Source organism: Gigantopelta aegis, chromosome 10, assembly GCF_016097555.1.
Source record: "Gigantopelta aegis isolate Gae_Host chromosome 10, Gae_host_genome, whole genome shotgun sequence".
NCBI lineage: Eukaryota > Metazoa > Mollusca > Gastropoda > Neomphalida > Peltospiridae > Gigantopelta > Gigantopelta aegis.
In genome coordinates, this window is record NC_054708.1 from 44,436,301 (window position 1) to 44,458,125 (window position 21,825).

At 36.4% G+C, this 21,825-nt stretch overlaps 1 protein-coding gene across 1 annotated transcript in view; it reads right to left on the minus strand.

Moving 5' to 3' along the window:
* LOC121383645 overlaps positions 1–21,825 on the minus strand; it is a 50,829-nt gene that overhangs the window by 20,087 nt on the left and 8,917 nt on the right. The window contains exons 6-7 of the mRNA XM_041513739.1: positions 11,805–11,901; positions 11,152–11,378 (exon numbers count right to left, since the gene is read on the minus strand). Coding sequence (XP_041369673.1) covers positions 11,152–11,378; positions 11,805–11,901 — 324 coding nt within the window. The remainder of the gene's footprint in view (positions 1–11,151; positions 11,379–11,804; positions 11,902–21,825) is intronic.

Consider the following 21,825-nt stretch of genomic DNA (forward strand, 5'->3'; position numbering starts at 1 on the left):
GTTTGCATATATTTGACTGTAAACATATTATTTGACTGTAAACAGATATACACAATTTATGATTGCTTTCACTGAAAAACCAAAATTCTAATTTAGCATCAGTATTACATTTTATAATAAACATATATTAAATTATGTTTTACTTGGTGTCTCATAATAGGCCGTTTGGCTGGGTACTGTACTTTTTAACCTTTGTATATATTAGTTCTTTTGTTTTTGAAGAATGTCTTTGTGGAGATTTGTCTTTGAAATAAGTTACATAATTAAATAATATTGCATCTTGTCATTAGTTGTGTTTACCTTTACAACAATTGCTAATGAATTCCATCGTGATGGAATCACACATCGGACGCATTTTCGAACCTTTCCACTGAAATGTCAAAGTTTCTTTGACTATTTTGATTAATAAATCATGGGCATTTTTTTAGCTTGCATTGTGTCCTACAATATAAGTGCTGATTCAGAATCGAGGGTCGGTAGTTATATTTTGTATTAGCGGCCGACCTTTCATGACGGAATCACACGCACAAACGGAAATTTTCCGACAAGGCAAAAATAATCTGCTCCCCTCTGATACTTATTGGAATAACTTCTGTTTTGTCATATTGGTATATGAATGTTATTAATAAAACTAATTTTCTATATAAACTGATGACTAAGTTTCTGAAACAAGTTTGCCTTGATATCTGTGACAGAATCACAAAATCAGCGTGACGGAATCACGAGTGATAAACACACGTCTAGGGATATACATTCTAGCTAAATATACAATTAGAAGTTCTGTAACAGTTATTTAGTTACCACCAAATACAGTAAAGGGTCAGTATCAAACTAGTTTAGTGGCTAAAGTTATTTCCTAAAGGCATATTGTCACAGACCACTGACCTATTTAATGGTGTGACAAAGTAGTACCTGAACAAATATAATTTGATTTGTCACTAAATGTACTTTATTCAACCATCTTCATAATTGCAAATGGTCCATAATTCAAAAACTAAAATTGCCGAGAGGGATGACATGGATTTCACTCCATCATGGTTCAGATAAGGTGATCCGATAGCTAGATTTGGTTTCCAACAATTAATGTAATTTTTATTTATTATCCATTTTTAGAGAAATAAGGTATTTAAGTCTCTGACAGTATGCCTTTAACTTTTGTTTTCAAATGTAACGATTACACCTTGAAAAACGTGGTCATACACAATTAAAACCAATTTACTTCACATGCTAATAGAGTAACATCAATTTTATTGAGGGATCTTTGAATTGAAAAACAAGTTAAGCACGTAACGTAACAGTTATCGCATAATTTACAATAATTAATTATCTGATTGTTGCTTTGACACATATATATACGACATAAATTATTCTGTTCACTATCTATTTTTACTAGAATTCTTGAAGTAAGCACTGCTTACAACACATTGTAAATCCATTATTGTCAAGCTAGTTACTAGTATGCAAATAGTATTTGCATGATTAGCCCGAGTACTCTGTCCAAAAGAGAGTAAGATGGACATTTGGACAGTTATGACGTTTTTATTACGTATTGAGAGTGTCATAACTGTTCAAATGTCCGTCTTACACTTTTACGGTCAGAGTACTCGGGCTGGTGCATCACAGATTTATTTGTAATATATAACTACAAATTAAAGTAAAAATAGCGAAATATGCCCATCCAACTGTGGTATTGCACCTATAACATGAACAATACGCGTGCAAACGAACACACTTGAACTATCATATTTAACCAGATTCACTTCATAGCGGACCCGTGCCACCTCTTAGTTGCGCCATTTTTTTCATAACAAAATTAAATGCTTTGTCTTCTGAATTGTTTTGGATGTGCTTGGTCAGTTACTGTCACGGCTTGGGTGAATCGTTTATTATATATTGGGTAGCAGAAGAGCGATCAGTATTTACTTAGTTCAATGGAGCTTTACTTAGTTTGAAGATTAAGAATGGGTGAGACACCTGGTATACCATATATATATATATGTGTGTGTGTGTGTGTATGTGTGTCTGTCTGTGTGTGTGTGTGTGTGTGTGTGTGTGTGTGTGTGTGTGTGTGTGTGTGTGTGTGTGTGTGTGTGTTTGTGTGTGTGTACGGTTACAGCTTTAAAACATGCGGAGGTTGTTGTCAAACAAAACGGGAAATGGTGGCATTATACAAAGAACGGTCCAAACTCGTTATTATACAAATGACATCTGGTTCCCTCTAAATGTGATATATAGTTCCATTTTGTTCGTTGGCATGTGTGTTGTTTTTAGTACATCACGTGTGTTGATCATTCTAGTAAATGTGGGTAGACTGTGCCGGAGATTAACCTGTAGATCATTACAATTCTTGTCGTTAATGAAAGTGACTACGATCTTTATGTTATCTTGGGACCTGATTCCAGAGTCCTTATGGACGTATGTGGTGTCATTGCACGATGTTGGATCAATCGTTTTACTTTATTATGACACTGACAGAATCTTTCGTCATCAACCTTCTGGGGAATCGTGAACAAGAAAGCAATAATTTCATTACTTTAATCGTCATTGTTATCCGTGTCAATGACTCATTTGGTGATTCCGTCACATTTTTGTGATTCCGTCACATTTAAAATGTGATTCTCTCACACTCGCTAGCCTGCATCTGGGATATTATGATAAAAGTCTGTATTATTCCTAGACAGAACTTCTAAATTTATTATTAATTGTCATGTATACATTTAAGTTGCCTTAAATATCACGATGTCCAAATGAAATAACGATGTAAATTGTGACGGATTCACAACAATCGCACGCTGACGGCAGAAAAATAATCTCGTCATTGAAGGGACAAGTAATTAATGACCCTTAAATAATGCCTCATACTCTGTACCTCAAAATGTGCACTATTGTTCCACGATCACAAAGAGCACAACCATGTATAGGTACCAATCAAAATGATGTCCATAGGCTTGATGTTCAGAATGGCCCAAAGCTTAAAATCGCAAACAGTAATTTGATTTTCATTCTGGATATTATATATCATCCTCCACCGAAAAAACAAATATGCACTTAGATAATTTAAAAAAAAAGATGTAAAATAATTTGAGATATTAATGCATTTGAAAAAGTCCAATTTGAAGACATTTAACAATATTGTATTTCTGACTGTTCGGTGTATGTTTACATGGAATTCGTATGCGGTCAATAATGATGGATCTTTCATTTCAGCCAATGTGTCGAGAAATTACCTTGAAAAGTCAGGCAATGTGTAGATTACCTTAAATATTTACAGATTGCCTGAAATATTCAGGCATTCTACAGATTGCCTGTATGTAGGCATATGTAGGCTTTATGTACAGCATGTGACACTATAATAAACTTTTTTCTTCTTCTTCTTTGATTTTAAGTACAATAACAATTCACATGTGAGATTAACGAATCTAAAACAATGAACTCATTAAATGGTCTCATCGCACTTAAAAGAAAACGCTAGCAGACGACATTTGTTACTGAATGCAACTAGTCAAATGGCTTGTGGCTTTGAGAAATTGTGGACTGGTAAAAGTAGGTTAACTAGTTGTCAATTAACAAAGAAGGCTGCGATCTCGCTGTTTCTTCAGTGACACCACTGTTTCTGTTATGCAGACTTTATTAGAGCAACTGAATAGAATAGAATATATATTTAACAACACCCCAGCTATTAGAGCAACCGAGGCAAGAGATTCGGAATATGACTATGTTCCATTGTCACTCCACACAAGTAATTGTCCATGAGTAAGGGACCACAATTTGTTTCCACGTGCAGGGAGGGGGGGGGGGGGACAATGCTCATAGTGATTTATGTCAAGGCCTACATCCCCAGAGATGGAAAATGTATGACAGAATTGTAGAACTTACATGTGTGTAATTAAAAACCATTCCAAATGTTCATCAAGACAATTAGGGTGACCAAACATGAAGAATAATAGATAACATAAATCAAGTATGTTAAAATATTAAAATCCTCACCAAACAAAACGAAAGTATACATGTAATAATACTATATTTATTTCATCATTATTACAAACTTCACTGATGAAATTTAGAAGAACAAAAGATAAATGCACCATTACACAGGAGCTTTGTGTAATTAAATGTGACATTTCATGTCTATGCACATCAACATCACTACCTCCTAAAACCAAAATCATAGTCCTCAGTTGCAACGACTCAGAGAATTTTTAATATCCCTGCAAGTCAGTAGGAAGAGTGACAAACGCGGACGTCAACGCAGGCTTGACAACGTCGTCTCATATACTCAATAACCCTGTTAACCAGCATAACTAGCATATTGTGTCACTCCTGTACTGGGATCTTCTGCAGCTGCTGAATGTTTACAGGAGGATAATTCCGTAAGCCAGAAGAGCATTCCATAGATGTTCTATGGCATTGAGGTCTGGTGACACTGCTGGCATTGGGCAATACGTCCACGCGATTTTGATTCACAAAGTCTGTACATACTCGGACAAAGTTGTCCTGTGAGGTTAACATGAACTACATGACGGTCAGTTCGACCTCTCCCAGAAATCCCTGTCCACACAATGATGCTACCTCCGCCAAACCTGTCCACTTCCGTAACATAACAATTCTGATATATCTCACCTCTTCTGCGGTACACCCCGATACTTCCATCTGCAACTCTTAAAGGGACATTCCTGAGTTTGCTTCATTGTTAGATGTTTTCGACTAATAAAATATTTCTACGATTAAACTTACATATTAAATATATTTTCTTGTTTAGAATTTCAGTGTCTGTATATTCAATGTGTTTCTGGTCGTCTTAATATTTGTAAGAAGCCCAAACTGGATTTGGTCTTCAAATAATTTCGTACGTACGAAAAAACAATATTTTAGGAAATAAAAGGAAATTTAACCTAGTACAAATATTAGAACGATCAGAAACACGTTTAATATATAGCCACTAATATTTTATGCAGAAAGATGTATTTGATATGTAGTTACAATCGTTAAAAAGTCTGTTATTCGATAACATCTTAAAAACTGCAGCAAACTCAGGAATGTCCCTTTAAGTTGAATCTCGATTCGTCACTAAAGGAGACATTTCTTCAACGAATTTTGATCTATCGGATATGATATCTTGCCCACAGCAGATGTAGCGTATGGTTCTGTCAGAATGGGTCGTGTTACTCATGGTTGTCCACGGATGTTGTATGCTCTCAGTCGGGTTTTTTTACAGTTTGGGCAGTGATGTGCAACTTTTGGAAGGTTCGGATATACCAATCCTACACAGGTGAAGTAGCTCGTGTAATAAATATGTTTCACATTATTGAACTAATTAAATAAATTCATTAAGTTCATCAGGTTACAAAAAATACCAAAGACAAAGATAATGTCTCTGGCTCAGTGAAAAGGGTGTTTTGGGTCGATTTTTAAAACATATTTTTCTAATTATTTTTTCTAAATAATTTTAATAAAATCTTCTCTCCCGTTAGCCAGTAACTAACGTCACTGTTGCCCCTTGTTCACCACGAGGAGGTCAGAGAGTTTCGAACAAGATATACCCAATTTGATGGGGGTTCTGTCAAGTATTCTAGTACTTGACAACATACCAAGTTTGGAATAATTTTGGGGGGACCTTGACAAATTAGAACATTTATAAATCATATATTCCAAGTTTGAAACTATACGATATACATCACAGTTTTGAATGGATTGTTATCAATTTGAAGTAAATGTGGACGACGTACCAACTGATACCGAATTTGAAAACCTTAGAAAGATTATAGATAAATCCTAATTTGGGATATTATATTTTATTATACATTTTATTATTTAAATAGTATGAATAACAAAATTAAAGGGTCTATCGTAAGTTTGTAGCCATTTAAAAGGTTTTCAGCAAATAACACATTTTTTAATTATTAAAATTACAATTTACTTAAATTCCCTTGCCTATAACTAATGCATTTTCGACATTCTAATGTTTTGTAAATTTCAATACTTCATTTTGACTAAACGAATTTCATACATACTAATTCATTATTTTTTTCAACAGCCAAACGAAATTTGAAATAATTCGGCTACCGGTCATTCTATATGTAATTATCCATATGTAATGCTTTATATTTAAAACGTAAGGTAAGACAGGGTTTTTTTGTTTGTTTTTTGTTGTTGTTTGTTTGTTGTTGTTGTTGTTTTTTTTGTTTTGGTGGTTTTTTGGTGGATTTTGTTTGTTTTGTTGTTGTTGTTTGTTGTTGTGGGGGGGGGGGGTTGTGGGGGTAAAAAAAGAGGGAAATGCAGGACGGAAGTTTTGCTAGGGCTGAAAACTTAGGATACTCTCTTTAATATCGCATTTTAATATCGAGTTCGGCTAATTCTACATTTCAAAAGCTAATTCTGATATCATCAAAGTTTATACAATAACACAACATTGTATCATTGAAAATTTACCCACACCAAATTTGAATGATATTTATGCATTGTTGTTCCACACGGTGTTTGGGTGGGTTCAGAACGAAGAGTACACGAAACGCAGATTAGCGTAGAAACAGGCTAGTTAAACAATTTAAATGTCTTAGCGGTAATCTCCCGATTCATCCCACGCAAAGGTTTACGATGTTGGTACTACTGATACATATGGGTGGTTTATTACCTTTTGTTAATATTTAAATTGGTAATCTCCACATTTTTATGTTGTTTTAGCATTGTTTTGAACAGGTTTTGTAATGTTTATGTGCAACACGCATTAATGGCATATCTCTCTCATTAAGAGACTTTTTTTGTTTGTATTTCTCGAAAGATTCCAGCGATTAATATATTATATTTCAGGTCAAAACAAAGAAAGAAAATGTGTTTTATAATGTGGAATATGCGACCAAGGGAATTGATTCAATCAGTCTAAGTAATATAGTTTGAAATGAATCAGTTTACCGAAATGTTTCACCATATTTCAAATTTTAACAACCACTCATGTTATTTTTATTCTTAACGAAAGACAATAGCATAAAATGAATTCAATTATAAGGAGATTCTGCAGAACCTTGACTTGAACAATCACAACAGTACACCTACCGCATGTAATAACAGGTGATCTCTCAATAATTGAAAATTCTAAACAATAGGCAGTTATTGCAGTATTGTCCCAAATATATCGAACAACGGAACATCAACTGGGATTAAAACTTTAAAATCAATATGGATGCTGTCAAAGAATATGCCACTGAATGGGTCGAACGTGAGAGTGAACCCGCTGAATGTCTTTCACAGTGGATCCAGTCAATACACGATATTGTTATTGGACATAAACTGCAAAAGAAACTACATTCTGCCAGGAAGCCATTTCTGTCACAGACATCTGTAATAGAGAGTTTGGCTGCCATACGCGAACAGTGTATGTGCTCACTGACAAAGCCTCTAATAAAATAACCATTATAATTATGTAAGCATTGTGACATCATTTGTCTCCTAAATGAACTTTGAATTGACGAAAATTCAAGTAGTGCTACATATAAGGCCAGTATGTTTTAAAATCTGAGGACATGTCCATTCTCATATATTGGATTTCAAAACTTCATGATAATCTATACAAGAAGAGATATATTGCGGGGTCCAGCAAATGCACCACCAAATTGTTGTGTCAAACACTAACCAGTATTCTAAAAGTCTTCGGGACAAGTGGTATTAGTCACATGTGGATTCCCAAGAACTCCAAAGATTTACTTGAAATTATCATGTCGCAATCGAGAGCAAAATCACCAGTGTTAAAACATTCGATATTTTAACATAGTAAACAACGATCCCCCATGACAAACTCCAGGGAAAACTCCATTCCTTAATCAAGGGGCATTTGTTAATAAACCAGGTGAACATAGATACAAATAAAAACATCTTCATGGATCTCGACAATTTGTTATATTAAGACTGAACGTAAATCAAGACACAGTATACTGAGGCAGACATATGTGAAATGCTGGACCTCCTTATGTGAGATTTTGGGACAGGACATACATTGTATAGACAGGAGGTACGTATCCCAATGGGCACCAACAGTCCTGCATTACTCGCCGTTTGTTTCCCTATGTATATGAATTAGATTTTCTAACTAATCTCGCTAATTCGAAACAAATGAGTCTTGCGAAATGAGTTTATATAATTCAATAATAATAAGATCACTGATTACCTTCAATTGATTTACCCACCAGAGTTAGAAATAAAGTAAACTACAGAAAGTATATAAAGCTGTGGCATACCTTTATCTATACATAATACTAACAGAGATTCAGACCAACGTTGGCCTTCATACAAAGTTGTATGATAAAATGAATGACTTTAGCTTTTCAATAGTAAATTTTCCAGACATATCGTTCTGGTAGAGAGGTTTGCTGATAGAGATTCAGACCAACGTTGGCCTTCATACAAAGTTGTATGATAAAATGAATGACTTTAGCTTTTCAATAGTAAATTTTCCAGACATATCGTTCTGGTAGAGAGGTTTGCTGATAGAGATTCAGAACAACGTTGGCCTTCATACAAAGTTGTATGATAAAATGAATGACTTCAGCTTTCCAATAGTAAATTTTCCAGACATATCGTTCTCGTAGAGAGGTTTGCTGATAGAGATTCAGAACTGTGTTGTCCTTCATACAAAGTTGCATGATAAAAGGGATGACTTCGGCTTTCCAATAGTAAATTTTCCAGACATATCGTTCTGGTAGAGAGGTCGGCTGATCAGGGTTATAGCATCCAAGGACTCCTGAAAACTTTCAACAAATTTGATGGTAGAGACACAGAGGTCATTTCGCGATATGACGCATCACCGACTAAAACAGTGTCTGATGCAATACCCAACTTTGACCGTGTATTGACGTGTAATCTTTTTGGTGAAAATCTTGTATTTTTCAACCGTAATGGACTTGCTGATTGTGCTCTTGACATGTTCTGCTGGTGTAGAGATTCGATTTTGATCAGGGAATACGGTTTTGTCGTTCTGATTTCCTACAAATTCCATGATATTTCAAGGCCATACCTTTTCCAAAATACGCGGAGTATCAGTAAATGGAATCATGACACAGTAAATGGGATTCTCTCGGTATTATTAAACTAAATAGGACACCTTTTGTATCTTTCTGGAGGACAACTACTCACAGACCCCACACCCTAGTAGGTACGGCATATTCGAAGAAATATTTTATTGATAAAAAAAAGAGTGACATCCTTTGGTGCAATACAAATATGCATAACAGAAAATGTCTGCATTGTGCAAACTCATTCCTGTGTGTGACGGTATGTCGAACAAACACGTCAGTAATTTTGATCCTGTAGTCTTCATAATGTACGCAATATATATATTCACTGTAATAACAAGAAGATGGTGATTAAGAATAACAATTGCAACAGGACTCCACTGCTTAAACATGGAGTCCTAATCATTTTAATATTACAATATGGTTTCCACCGCTTTAACTTGAACCCTACTAATAATAAGTGTAGGTCTCTGCCAAGTAGGCGTGGAATTCTAAATATAATTGTAATGATATCACATGGCTTTGACATACAAGCTTGGATCTCTAATAATATTAATTATTCTAAAGGTACTACAACAAGTTCTATTACCAGCACCGCCACCACCACCACCACCGCCGCCACCACCATTACTACTACTACAACAACAACAACTACTATTACTACTACTACTACTACTACTACTACTACTACTTCTACTACTACTACTACTACTACTTCTACTACTACTACTACTACTACTACTACTACTATAACTACTACTACTACTACTACTACTACTACTACTACTTCTACTACTACTACTTACTACTACTACTACTACTAATAATAATAATAACAGGGCTCCGCCATATAGGCTTGGATCCCTAATGATGATGATGATGATGATAATAATGATAACAAAAGGGCTCCGCCATATAGGCTTGGATCCCTAATGATGATGATGATAATAATGATGATAAAAGGGCTCCGCCATATAGGCTTGGATCCCTAATGATGATGATGATAATAATGATGACAAAAGGGCTCCGCCATATAGGCTTGGATCCCTAATGATGATGATAATAATGATGACAAAAGGGCTCCGCCATATAGGCTTGGATCCCTAATGATGAAGATGATGATAATAATAATGATGACAAAAGGGCTCCGCCATATAGGCTTGGATCCCTAATGATGATGATGATGATGATAATAATGATGACAAAAGGGTTCCGCCATATAGGCTTGGATCCCAAAAATGATGACGATGATGATGATGATGATAATGATAACAAAAGGGCTCCGCCATATAGGCTTGGATCCCTAATAATAATAATTATAACAATTGCAATAGGGTTCTGCCATATGGGGCTTGGATCCCTGATGAAAATGATGATGATAATGTTAATAATAACAATAATAATAATAATGACAAAAGGATTCCGCCATATAGGTTTGGATCCCTAATAATAATAATTTGAACAAGGCACTGCCATATGGGGCTTGGATCCCTGATACTACTACTAATAAGAAGAAGAATATTATTATTAATAATAATATTGGAGGATCCTATATTTAACAGTGAATCACAGCAGCAAACTATCTTACCATCATTATCAACTATTGTGACGGTAGTAGTTCCTATACCTCCAGGAGCAATATCGTACACATTCGCCACAATTGATATCGCAATAGTAAATGTCTCATTGGATTCGTCCTCCTACAGTAAAATAAAACCAAAATTTTTGGTGGGGGTGGAGTGGCAAGAACGTAAGGGAATAATAAACTTCACAGTTGAGCTTTATCAATTATTTAGACATTTGTCGAATACTGAATCATTTGGTCGATTACTGCATCCCGTTCACTTCGGAGTTCATTACAGGACACTATCACTCGCCTTTGCAATATTACTTTGTGTATGGCATATCTACAGTGTATTATTCATTTACTAAATATGAAGGGATGTACAGTTTTAAATAATTTACCAATGTCATGCCATAGGGACAAAATTAATGTTAATTAAATTGTTAAATAATACAAATATACACAAAAGTCACATTTTAGTAAAATTAAGTATGGTATTAAATAATAAAAATATATTTCGAAAATTAGAGCTATAAGCACGTATGCTGTTTGTGTGTGATGAAGTACAAGTACAGCCAAACTTACTATATCATCCAGAATATTAACTGGAAATTGCTGTGAAGGAGATCCTCCTGGGAAGGTAACGGTGGATGGAAATGAAACCACGTCAGCTGCAGTGGTCGTCACATGGGCGATAGCAAGATTAACAATGACGCTAACAGTACCAACAGGGCTTTTCCGATTGATCGTAATCATAACATTCTGGTCTTCATCTGTAGAGTAGGTATTACTAGCGAACTCAAAGTAGGAAACTGAAAAATACAAACACAAATTACGGTTTACGAGATACTTTAGTAGTGTTCGTTTTTACGAAATAAGACACGTGTTATTTACTTTATTTACATAGAAGAAGGTTCAAATTATTATTCCATAACGTATTTTAATCAATAGAACGAGCCATTTAGTTACACACGCGCGCTTATTCATAGCACCTTACAAGGAGATATCTACAACATGATATATGTTGAAAGCTGCAATTGAATTTGACATGCGTACACGTGTGAATTAGACAGGTTTGGTGTATGGCAACAAACTATGCGAGTTACGATATCTGGCCCGCATTGTCCTTGTGGTCGTTTTAGTGTTTGTAGTAGTCTAAACTGGATTTTATCTCTCAATAATTTGTATCGTACGAAAATATATATGTATATATTAGGAAATGTAATAACAACACTTACCATCATCATCAATGATTGTAACAGTTAATGTGTCATCTGTTCCCGTCTTGAAGCCAGATTCAAACTCAAACGTGAATGTCTTTGGTGGTTCATCTATCTGAATGTCCAGATGCAAAAGAAAACGTTTTCTTATTTTACGAAATATCTTCTTTATTATAATTCACATACCACATCCACTATTTTGCTGAACACATATTACTCGCTGATAGAACAAATATGCTGGGGTGTAGTTACACACCCTGTACTTGACTGCTTTATTTATTTAAGGGAACTATTGTGCCCAAAAATTTTTGAATCTAGTTTTAGAAAGAGTAGCATGTGACCTCAGAGTTTTGTATCTCAGTTTTTAGACTACGTTTCAAAATAGTCATATGTTAGATACCAAATAGCTGTATTTTAAAATTAGCGCAGATGTCCTTAACCATATACCCCTTTACTATCTTGGTCAGAAGCACATAAAGACTGAAAACGATCCTATCTATACTGAACATAAAATGAATTGGTAGCTGTCTGTTGCATCTACACCTACTGAGTACGTATGGATGTTATTATTCAACAACAAAACAAAGTAAAAAAAAATCACATTCATCCCAAAGCACCATCCTTCACCCCACCCTTCACCCCACCCTTCACTCCACCCTGATACTCCTTCATTCCATGTTCGGTCCGCTCCGCCTATCATCTAAATCATATACAATACACTGTTACAGACATCCTCAGTTGGTTCGAGTGCAAATCATGCAGAATAACACTGGGGTTGGTTTTTTTGGTTGTTTAATGACACCACTAGAGCACATTGATTTATTAATCATCGGCTATTGGATGTCAAACATTTGGTAATTCTGAAACTACGTGTAGTCATCAGAGTAAACCCGCTACATTTGTTTCTAATGCAGAAAGGGATCTTTTATATGCACTTTCCCACAGACAGGATAGCACATACCACGGCATTTGATATACAGGACAATGGTATACCTCAAATGGTTTGAGACTCAATTAGGTTAAAGTATACAGAGTACCGTGACCGAGTATCATTGTTTTGACATTCAGTGAGTTTAAATCATACAGAATACAGTCACAGAGTCAAACACGTCCGTCAGTTGGTTCGAGATTCAATGAGTTTTAAATCGTACAGATTACAGCCACAAAGTCAAACACGTCCGTCAGTTGGTTCGACATTGAATGAGTTTAAATCATACAGAATACAGTCACAGAGTCAAACACGTCCGTCAGTTGGTTCGACATTGAATGAGTTTAAATCATACAGAATACAGTCACAGAGTCAAACACGTCCGTCAGTTGGTTCGACATTGAATGAGTTTACATCGTACAGAATACAGTAACGGTCAAACACACCCATCAGTTGGTTCGATATTCAATGAGTGCAAGTCATACAACATTCCTCAGTTTGAGATTCATAGAGTTTAAACCATACAGAGTACAGACATATGGTCAGTGACACCCATCAGTTGGTTCGATATTCAATGAGTGCAAGTCATACAACATTCCTCAGTTTGAGATTCATAGAGTTTAAACCATACAGAGTACAGACATATGGTCAGTGACACCCATCAGTTGGTTCGATATTCAATGAGTGCAAGTCATACAACATTCCTCAGTTTGAGATTCATAGAGTTTAAACCATACAGAGTACAGACATATGGTCAGTGACACCCATCAGTTGGTTCGACATTCAATGAGTTTACATCGTACAGAATACAGTAACGGTCAAACACACCCATCAGTTGGTTCGAGATTCAATGAGTGCAAGTCATACAACATTCCTCAGTTTGAGATTCATAGAGTTTAAACCATACATAGTACAGACATATGGTCAGTGACACCCATCAGTTGGTTCGATATTCAATGAGTGCAAGTCATACAACATTCCTCAGTTTGAGATTCATAGAGTTTAAACCATACAGAGTACAGACATATGGTCAGTGACACCCATCAGTTGGTTCGATATTCAATGAGTGCAAGTCATACAACATTCCTCAGTTTGAGATTCATAGAGTTTAAACCATACATAGTACAGACATATGGTCAGTGACACCCATCAGTTGGTTCGATATTCAATGAGTTTACATCGTACAGAATACAGTAACGGTCAAACACATCCATCAGTTGGTTCGATATTCAATGAGTGCAAGTCATACAACATTCCTCAGTTTGAGATTCATAGAGTTTAAACCATACATAGTACAGACATATGGTCAGTGACACCCATCAGTTGGTTCGATATTCAATGAGTGCAAGTCATACAACATTCCTCAGTTTGAGATTCATAGAGTTTAAACCATACAGAGTACAGACATATGGTCAGTGACACCCATCAGTTGGTTCGATATTCAATGAGTGCAAGTCATACAACATTCCTCAGTTTGAGATTCATAGAGTTTAAACCATACATAGTACAGACATATGGTCAGTGACACCCATCAGTTGGTTCGATATTCAATGAGTGCAAGTCATACAACATTCCTCAGTTTGAGATTCGAGTTTAAACCATACAGAGTACAGACATATGGTCAGTGACACCCATCAGTTGGTTCGATATTCAATGAGTGCAAGTCATACAACATTCCTCAGTTTGAGATTCATAGAGTTTAAACCATACATAGTACAGACATATGGTCAGTGACACCCATCAGTTGGTTCGATATTCAATGAGTGCAAGTCATACAACATTCCTCAGTTTGAGATTCATAGAGTTTAAACCATACATAGTACAGACATATGGTCAGTGACACCCATCAGTTGGTTCGATATTCAATGAGTTTACATCGTACAGAATACCAGAATACAGTAACGGTCAAACACACCCATCAGTTGGTTCGATATTCAATGAGTGCAAGTCATACAACATTCCTCAGTTTGAGATTCATAGAGTTTAAACCATACATAGTACAGACATATGGTCAGTGACACCCATCAGTTGGTTCGATATTCAATGAGTGCAAGTCATACAACATTCCTCAGTTTGAGATTCATAGAGTTTAAACCATACAGAGTACAGACATATGGTCAGTGACACCCATCAGTTGGTTCGACATTCAATGAGTTTACATCGTACAGAATACAGTAACGGTCAAACACACCCATCAGTTGGTTCGATATTCAATGAGTGCAAGTCATACAACATTCCTCAGTTTGAGATTCATAGAGTTTAAACCATACAGAGTACAGACATATGGTCAGTGACACCCATCAGTTGGTTCGATATTCAATGAGTGCAAGTCATACAACATTCCTCAGTTTGAGATTCATAGAGTTTAAACCATACAGAGTACAGACATATGGTCAGTGACACCCATCAGTTGGTTCGACATTCAATGAGTGCAAGTCATACAACATTCCTCAGTTTGAGATTCATAGAGTTTAAACCATACAGAGTACAGACATATGGTCAGTGACACCCATCAGTTGGTTCGATATTCAATGAGTGCAAGTCATACAACATTCCTCAGTTTGAGATTCATAGAGTTTAAACCATACAGAGTACAGACATATGGTCAGTGACACCCATCAGTTGGTTCGACATTCAATGAGTTTACATCGTACAGAATACAGTAACGGTCAAACACACCCATCAGTTGGTTCGAGATTCAATGAGTGCAAGTCATACAACATTCCTCAGTTTGAGATTCATAGAGTTTAAACCATACATAGTACAGACATATGGTCAGTGACACCCATCAGTTGGTTCGATATTCAATGAGTGCAAGTCATACAACATTCCTCAGTTTGAGATTCATAGAGTTTAAACCATACAGAGTACAGACATATGGTCAGTGACACCCATCAGTTGGTTCGATATTCAATGAGTGCAAGTCATACAACATTCCTCAGTTTGAGATTCATAGAGTTTAAACCATACATAGTACAGACATATGGTCAGTGACACCCATCAGTTGGTTCGATATTCAATGAGTTTACATCGTACAGAATACAGTAACGGTCAAACACACCCATCAGTTGGTTCGATATTCAATGAGTGCAAGTCATACAACATTCCTCAGTTTGAGATTCATAGAGTTTAAACCATACAGAGTACAGACATATGGTCAGTGACACCCATCAGTTGGTTCGATATTCAATGAGTGCAAGTCATACAACATTCCTCAGTTTGAGATTCATAGAGTTTCAACCATACAGAGTACAGACATATGGTCAGTGACACCCATCAGTTGGTTCGACATTCAATGAGTTTACATCGTACAGAATACAGTAACGGTCAAACACACCCATCAGTTGGTTCGAGATTCAATGAGTGCAAGTCATACAACATTCCTCAGTTTGAGATTCATAGAGTTTAAACCATACATAGTACAGACATATGGTCAGTGACACCCATCAGTTGGTTCGATATTCAATGAGTGCAAGTCATACAACATTCCTCAGTTTGAGATTCATAGAGTTTAAACCATACAGAGTACAGACATATGGTCAGTGACACCCATCAGTTGGTTCGATATTCAATGAGTGCAAGTCATACAACATTCCTCAGTTTGAGATTCATAGAGTTTAAACCATACATAGTACAGACATATGGTCAGTGACACCCATCAGTTGGTTCGATATTCAATGAGTTTACATCGTACAGAATACAGTAACGGTCAAACACATCCATCAGTTGGTTCGATATTCAATGAGTGCAAGTCATACAACATTCCTCAGTTTGAGATTCATAGAGTTTAAACCATACATAGTACAGACATATGGTCAGTGACACCCATCAGTTGGTTCGATATTCAATGAGTGCAAGTCATACAACATTCCTCAGTTTGAGATTCATAGAGTTTAAACCATACAGAGTACAGACATATGGTCAGTGACACCCATCAGTTGGTTCGATATTCAATGAGTGCAAGTCATACAACATTCCTCAGTTTGAGATTCATAGAGTTTAAACCATACATAGTACAGACATATGGTCAGTGACACCCATCAGTTGGTTCGATATTCAATGAGTGCAAGTCATACAACATTCCTCAGTTTGAGATTCATAGAGTTTAAACCATACAGAGTACAGACATATGGTCAGTGACACCCATCAGTTGGTTCGATATTCAATGAGTGCAAGTCATACAACATTCCTCAGTTTGAGATTCATAGAGTTTAAACCATACATAGTACAGACATATGGTCAGTGACACCCATCAGTTGGTTCGATATTCAATGAGTTTACATCGTACAGAATACAGTAACGGTCAAACACACCCATCAGTTGGTTCGATATTCAATGAGTGCAAGTCATACAACATTCCTCAGTTTGAGATTCATAGAGTTTAAACCATACATAGTACAGACATATGGTCAGTGACACCCATCAGTTGGTTCGATATTCAATGAGTGCAAGTCATACAACATTCCTCAGTTTGAGATTCATAGAGTTTAAACCATACATAGTACAGACATATGGTCAGTGACACCCATCAGTTGGTTCGATATTCAATGAGTTTACATCGTACAGAATACCAGAATACAGTAACGGTCAAACACACCCATCAGTTGGTTCGATATTCAATGAGTGCAAGTCATACAACATTCCTCAGTTTGAGATTCATAGAGTTTAAACCATACATAGTACAGACATATGGTCAGTGACACCCATCAGTTGGTTCGATATTCAATGAGTGCAAGTCATACAACATTCCTCAGTTTGAGATTCATAGAGTTTAAACCATACAGAGTACAGACATATGGTCAGTGACACCCATCAGTTGGTTCGACATTCAATGAGTTTACATCGTACAGAATACAGTAACGGTCAAACACACCCATCAGTTGGTTCGATATTCAATGAGTGCAAGTCATACAACATTCCTCAGTTTGAGATTCATAGAGTTTAAACCATACAGAGTACAGACATATGGTCAGTGACACCCATCAGTTGGTTCGATATTCAATGAGTGCAAGTCATACAACATTCCTCAGTTTGAGATTCATAGAGTTTAAACCATACAGAGTACAGACATATGGTCAGTGACACCCATCAGTTGGTTCGACATTCAATGAGTGCAAGTCATACAACATTCCTCAGTTTGAGATTCATAGAGTTTAAACCATACAGAGTACAGACATATGGTCAGTGACACCCATCAGTTGGTTCGATATTCAATGAGTGCAAGTCATACAACATTCCTCAGTTTGAGATTCATACAGTTTAAACCATACAGAGTACAGACATATGGTCAGTGACACCCATCAGTTGGTTCGACATTCAATGAGTTTACATCGTACAGAATACAGTAACGGTCAAACACACCCATCAGTTGGTTCGAGATTCAATGAGTGCAAGTCATACAACATTCCTCAGTTTGAGATTCATAGAGTTTAAACCATACATAGTACAGACATATGGTCAGTGACACCCATCAGTTGGTTCGATATTCAATGAGTGCAAGTCATACAACATTCCTCAGTTTGAGATTCATAGAGTTTAAACCATACAGAGTACAGACATATGGTCAGTGACACCCATCAGTTGGTTCGATATTCAATGAGTGCAAGTCATACAACATTCCTCAGTTTGAGATTCATAGAGTTTAAACCATACATAGTACAGACATATGGTCAGTGACACCCATCAGTTGGTTCGATATTCAATGAGTTTACATCGTACAGAATACAGTAACGGTCAAACACACCCATCAGTTGGTTCGATATTCAATGAGTGCAAGTCATACAACATTCCTCAGTTTGAGATTCATAGAGTTTAAACCATACATAGTACAGACATATGGTCAGTGACACCCATCAGTTGGTTCGATATTCAATGAGTGCAAGTCATACAACATTCCTCAGTTTGAGATTCATAGAGTTTAAACCATACAGAGTACAGACATATGGTCAGTGACACCCATCAGTTGGTTCGATATTCAATGAGTGCAAGTCATACAACATTCCTCAGTTTGAGATTCATAGAGTTTAAACCATACATAGTACAGACATATGGTCAGTGACACCCATCAGTTGGTTCGATATTCAATAAGTGCAAGTCATACAACATTCCTCAGTTTGAGATTCATAGAGTTTAAACCATACAGAGTACAGACATATGGTCAGTGACACCCATCAGTTGGTTCGATATTCAATGAGTGCAAGTCATACAACATTCCTCAGTTTGAGATTCATAGAGTTTAAACCATACATAGTACAGACATATGGTCAGTGACACCCATCAGTTGGTTCGATATTCAATGAGTTTACATCGTACAGAATACAGTAACGGTCAAACACACCCATCAGTTGGTTCGATATTCAATGAGTGCAAGTCATACAACATTCCTCAGTTTGAGATTCATAGAGTTTAAACCATACATAGTACAGACATATGGTCAGTGACACCCATCAGTTGGTTCGATATTCAATGAGTGCAAGTCATACAACATTCCTCAGTTTGAGATTCATAGAGTTTAAACCATACATAGTACAGACATATGGTCAGTGACACCCATCAGTTGGTTCGATATTCAATGAGTTTACATCGTACAGAATACAGTAACGGTCAAACACACCCATCAGTTGGTTCGATATTCAATGAGTGCAAGTCATACAACATTCCTCAGTTTGAGATTCATAGAGTTTAAACCATACATAGTACAGACATATGGTCAGTGACACCCATCAGTTGGTTCGATATTCAATGAGTGCAAGTCATACAACATTCCTCAGTTTGAGATTCATAGAGTTTAAACCATACATAGTACAGACATATGGTCAGTGACACCCATCAGTTGGTTCGATATTCAATGAGTGCAAGTCATACAACATTCCTCAGTTTGAGATTCATAGAGTTTAAACCATACAGAGTACAGACATATGGTCAGTGACACCCATCAGTTGGTTCGATATTCAATGAGTGCAAGTCATACAACATTCCTCAGTTTGAGATTCATAGAGTTTAAACCATACATAGTACAGACATATGGTCAGTGACACCCATCAGTTGGTTCGATATTCAATGAGTGCAAGTCATACAACATTCCTCAGTTTGAGATTCATAGAGTTTAAACCATACATAGTACAGACATATGGTCAGTGACACCCATCAGTTGGTTCGATATTCAATGAGTTTACATCGTACAGAATACAGTAACGGTCAAACACACCCATCAGTTGGTTCGATATTCAATGAGTGCAAGTCATACAACATTCCTCAGTTTGAGATTCATAGAGTTTAAACCATACATAGTACAGACATATGGTCAGTGACACCCATCAGTTGGTTCGATATTCAATGAGTTTACATCGTACAGAATACAGTAACGGTCAAACACATCCATCAGTTGGTTCGATATTCAATGAGTGCAAGTCATACAACATTCCTCAGTTTGAGATTCATAGAGTTTAAACCATACAGAGTACAGACATATGGTCAGTGACACCCATCAGTTGGTTCGATATTCAATGAGTGCAAGTCATACAACATTCCTCAGTTTGAGATTCATAGAGTTTAAACCATACAGAGTACAGACATATGGTCAGTGACACCCATCAGTTGGTTCGACATTCAATGAGTGCAAGTCATACAACATTCCTCAGTTTGAGATTCATAGAGTTTAAACCATACAGAGTACAGACATATGGTCAGTGACACCCATCAGTTGGTTCGACATTCTACGGACTTAAATTACACAAAGTACAGTACCATGGACAACGACATCCCTCAGATGGTTCCCGATTCAGTTAGTTCAGGGTGTATACTACCAAATCAAATCCCATAGACGACAATAGTAACATATGTGGCTAAAACTCCTACCTGCAACGTATCAACTGACATAAACGCCACAGATATAAATACTACCACCTCTCACACTTAAAGTGAATCAGAAAAAATTGGCGGTCAAGCTGCTCGTTTCTGAGATAACGGGTAGCGTCTATGACTACCCTAGTTCCGCACAAAATTCGAGTACTTTTTTTTACAGGTACCCCATACATGTTTCAAGCACCAGGCTACCTGACACATTGGTACTAGATGAAATAAAATTGCATATTTATTTTACCCAGATGAAACTATTATTTTTTACATCCAACACACTCACATTTATAACCAATCACAGGACTTGTGGTGTTCACTTCTGTATCAAACGTTCGGTGCACCTCGAACTTTGACCCAGCCGGAAGTTATTTGGTCTAGTACTACCTTCAAAGCATATTGAGTACAGAGCGACACACAGTCATCCGATGGTTCGTTATTTAATGAAATATGATCTACTGTTACACTTTCTTACATATACATTGCAACTGCTTTCTGTTGTGGTTCAGATCCTTTATATACAGTCACACACGACAGGACAGCACATCCCACAACCTTTGGGCAATGATATTATCTACGGCGATCGGCTTTCCCGGATATTTATTGTTAAAAGTATTGACATACTATACCGAAAAGCATGTACCTCCAATACAGTTATATAATTTCATTGAAACATTTTGCCGACAATATTTCCTTCAGGAAATCATGAAACAGATTTATAAATTAACAGTCAAGGTACATAGAAATGGTGAACAACAAGGGTTTGTAAGAAGCCATACAAAACCATGCAATATAACCATGTTTTACGAAATAATTTCCTTGTGTTAAACGTATTCTAACTCAGGCCTTAGAATTTTTTTTGTTTCTATGAACGTGCCAAAAACGTTACATAAGGTAGGTCGGCTTTTGCTTACTACATACCACTATGGGTCTAGATAAAATGTTATGTGTGAACTATTTGACCTACATATTAATTTTAAAAATCGAAAACAAATAATGAATTGACAACAAATAGGGTCGGCCTTTTTTGCAAGGTAGTGTATGATTCCCGAAAGCACAATATTTAGGTCTAAGTGAGCTTTTGCTTTAGTTAGATATGTAGCGACTACAATATATAAACAGCACTCATCTTATATGTTGCCTCAACAATATAATTATATAGAGCGAAAGCTAGTTAGATAAGATTTGGCATGACATATGTCTTTAACTCAATTTCACACATGTTAACACAAATATCACAATGCCCTTTCCAACAGA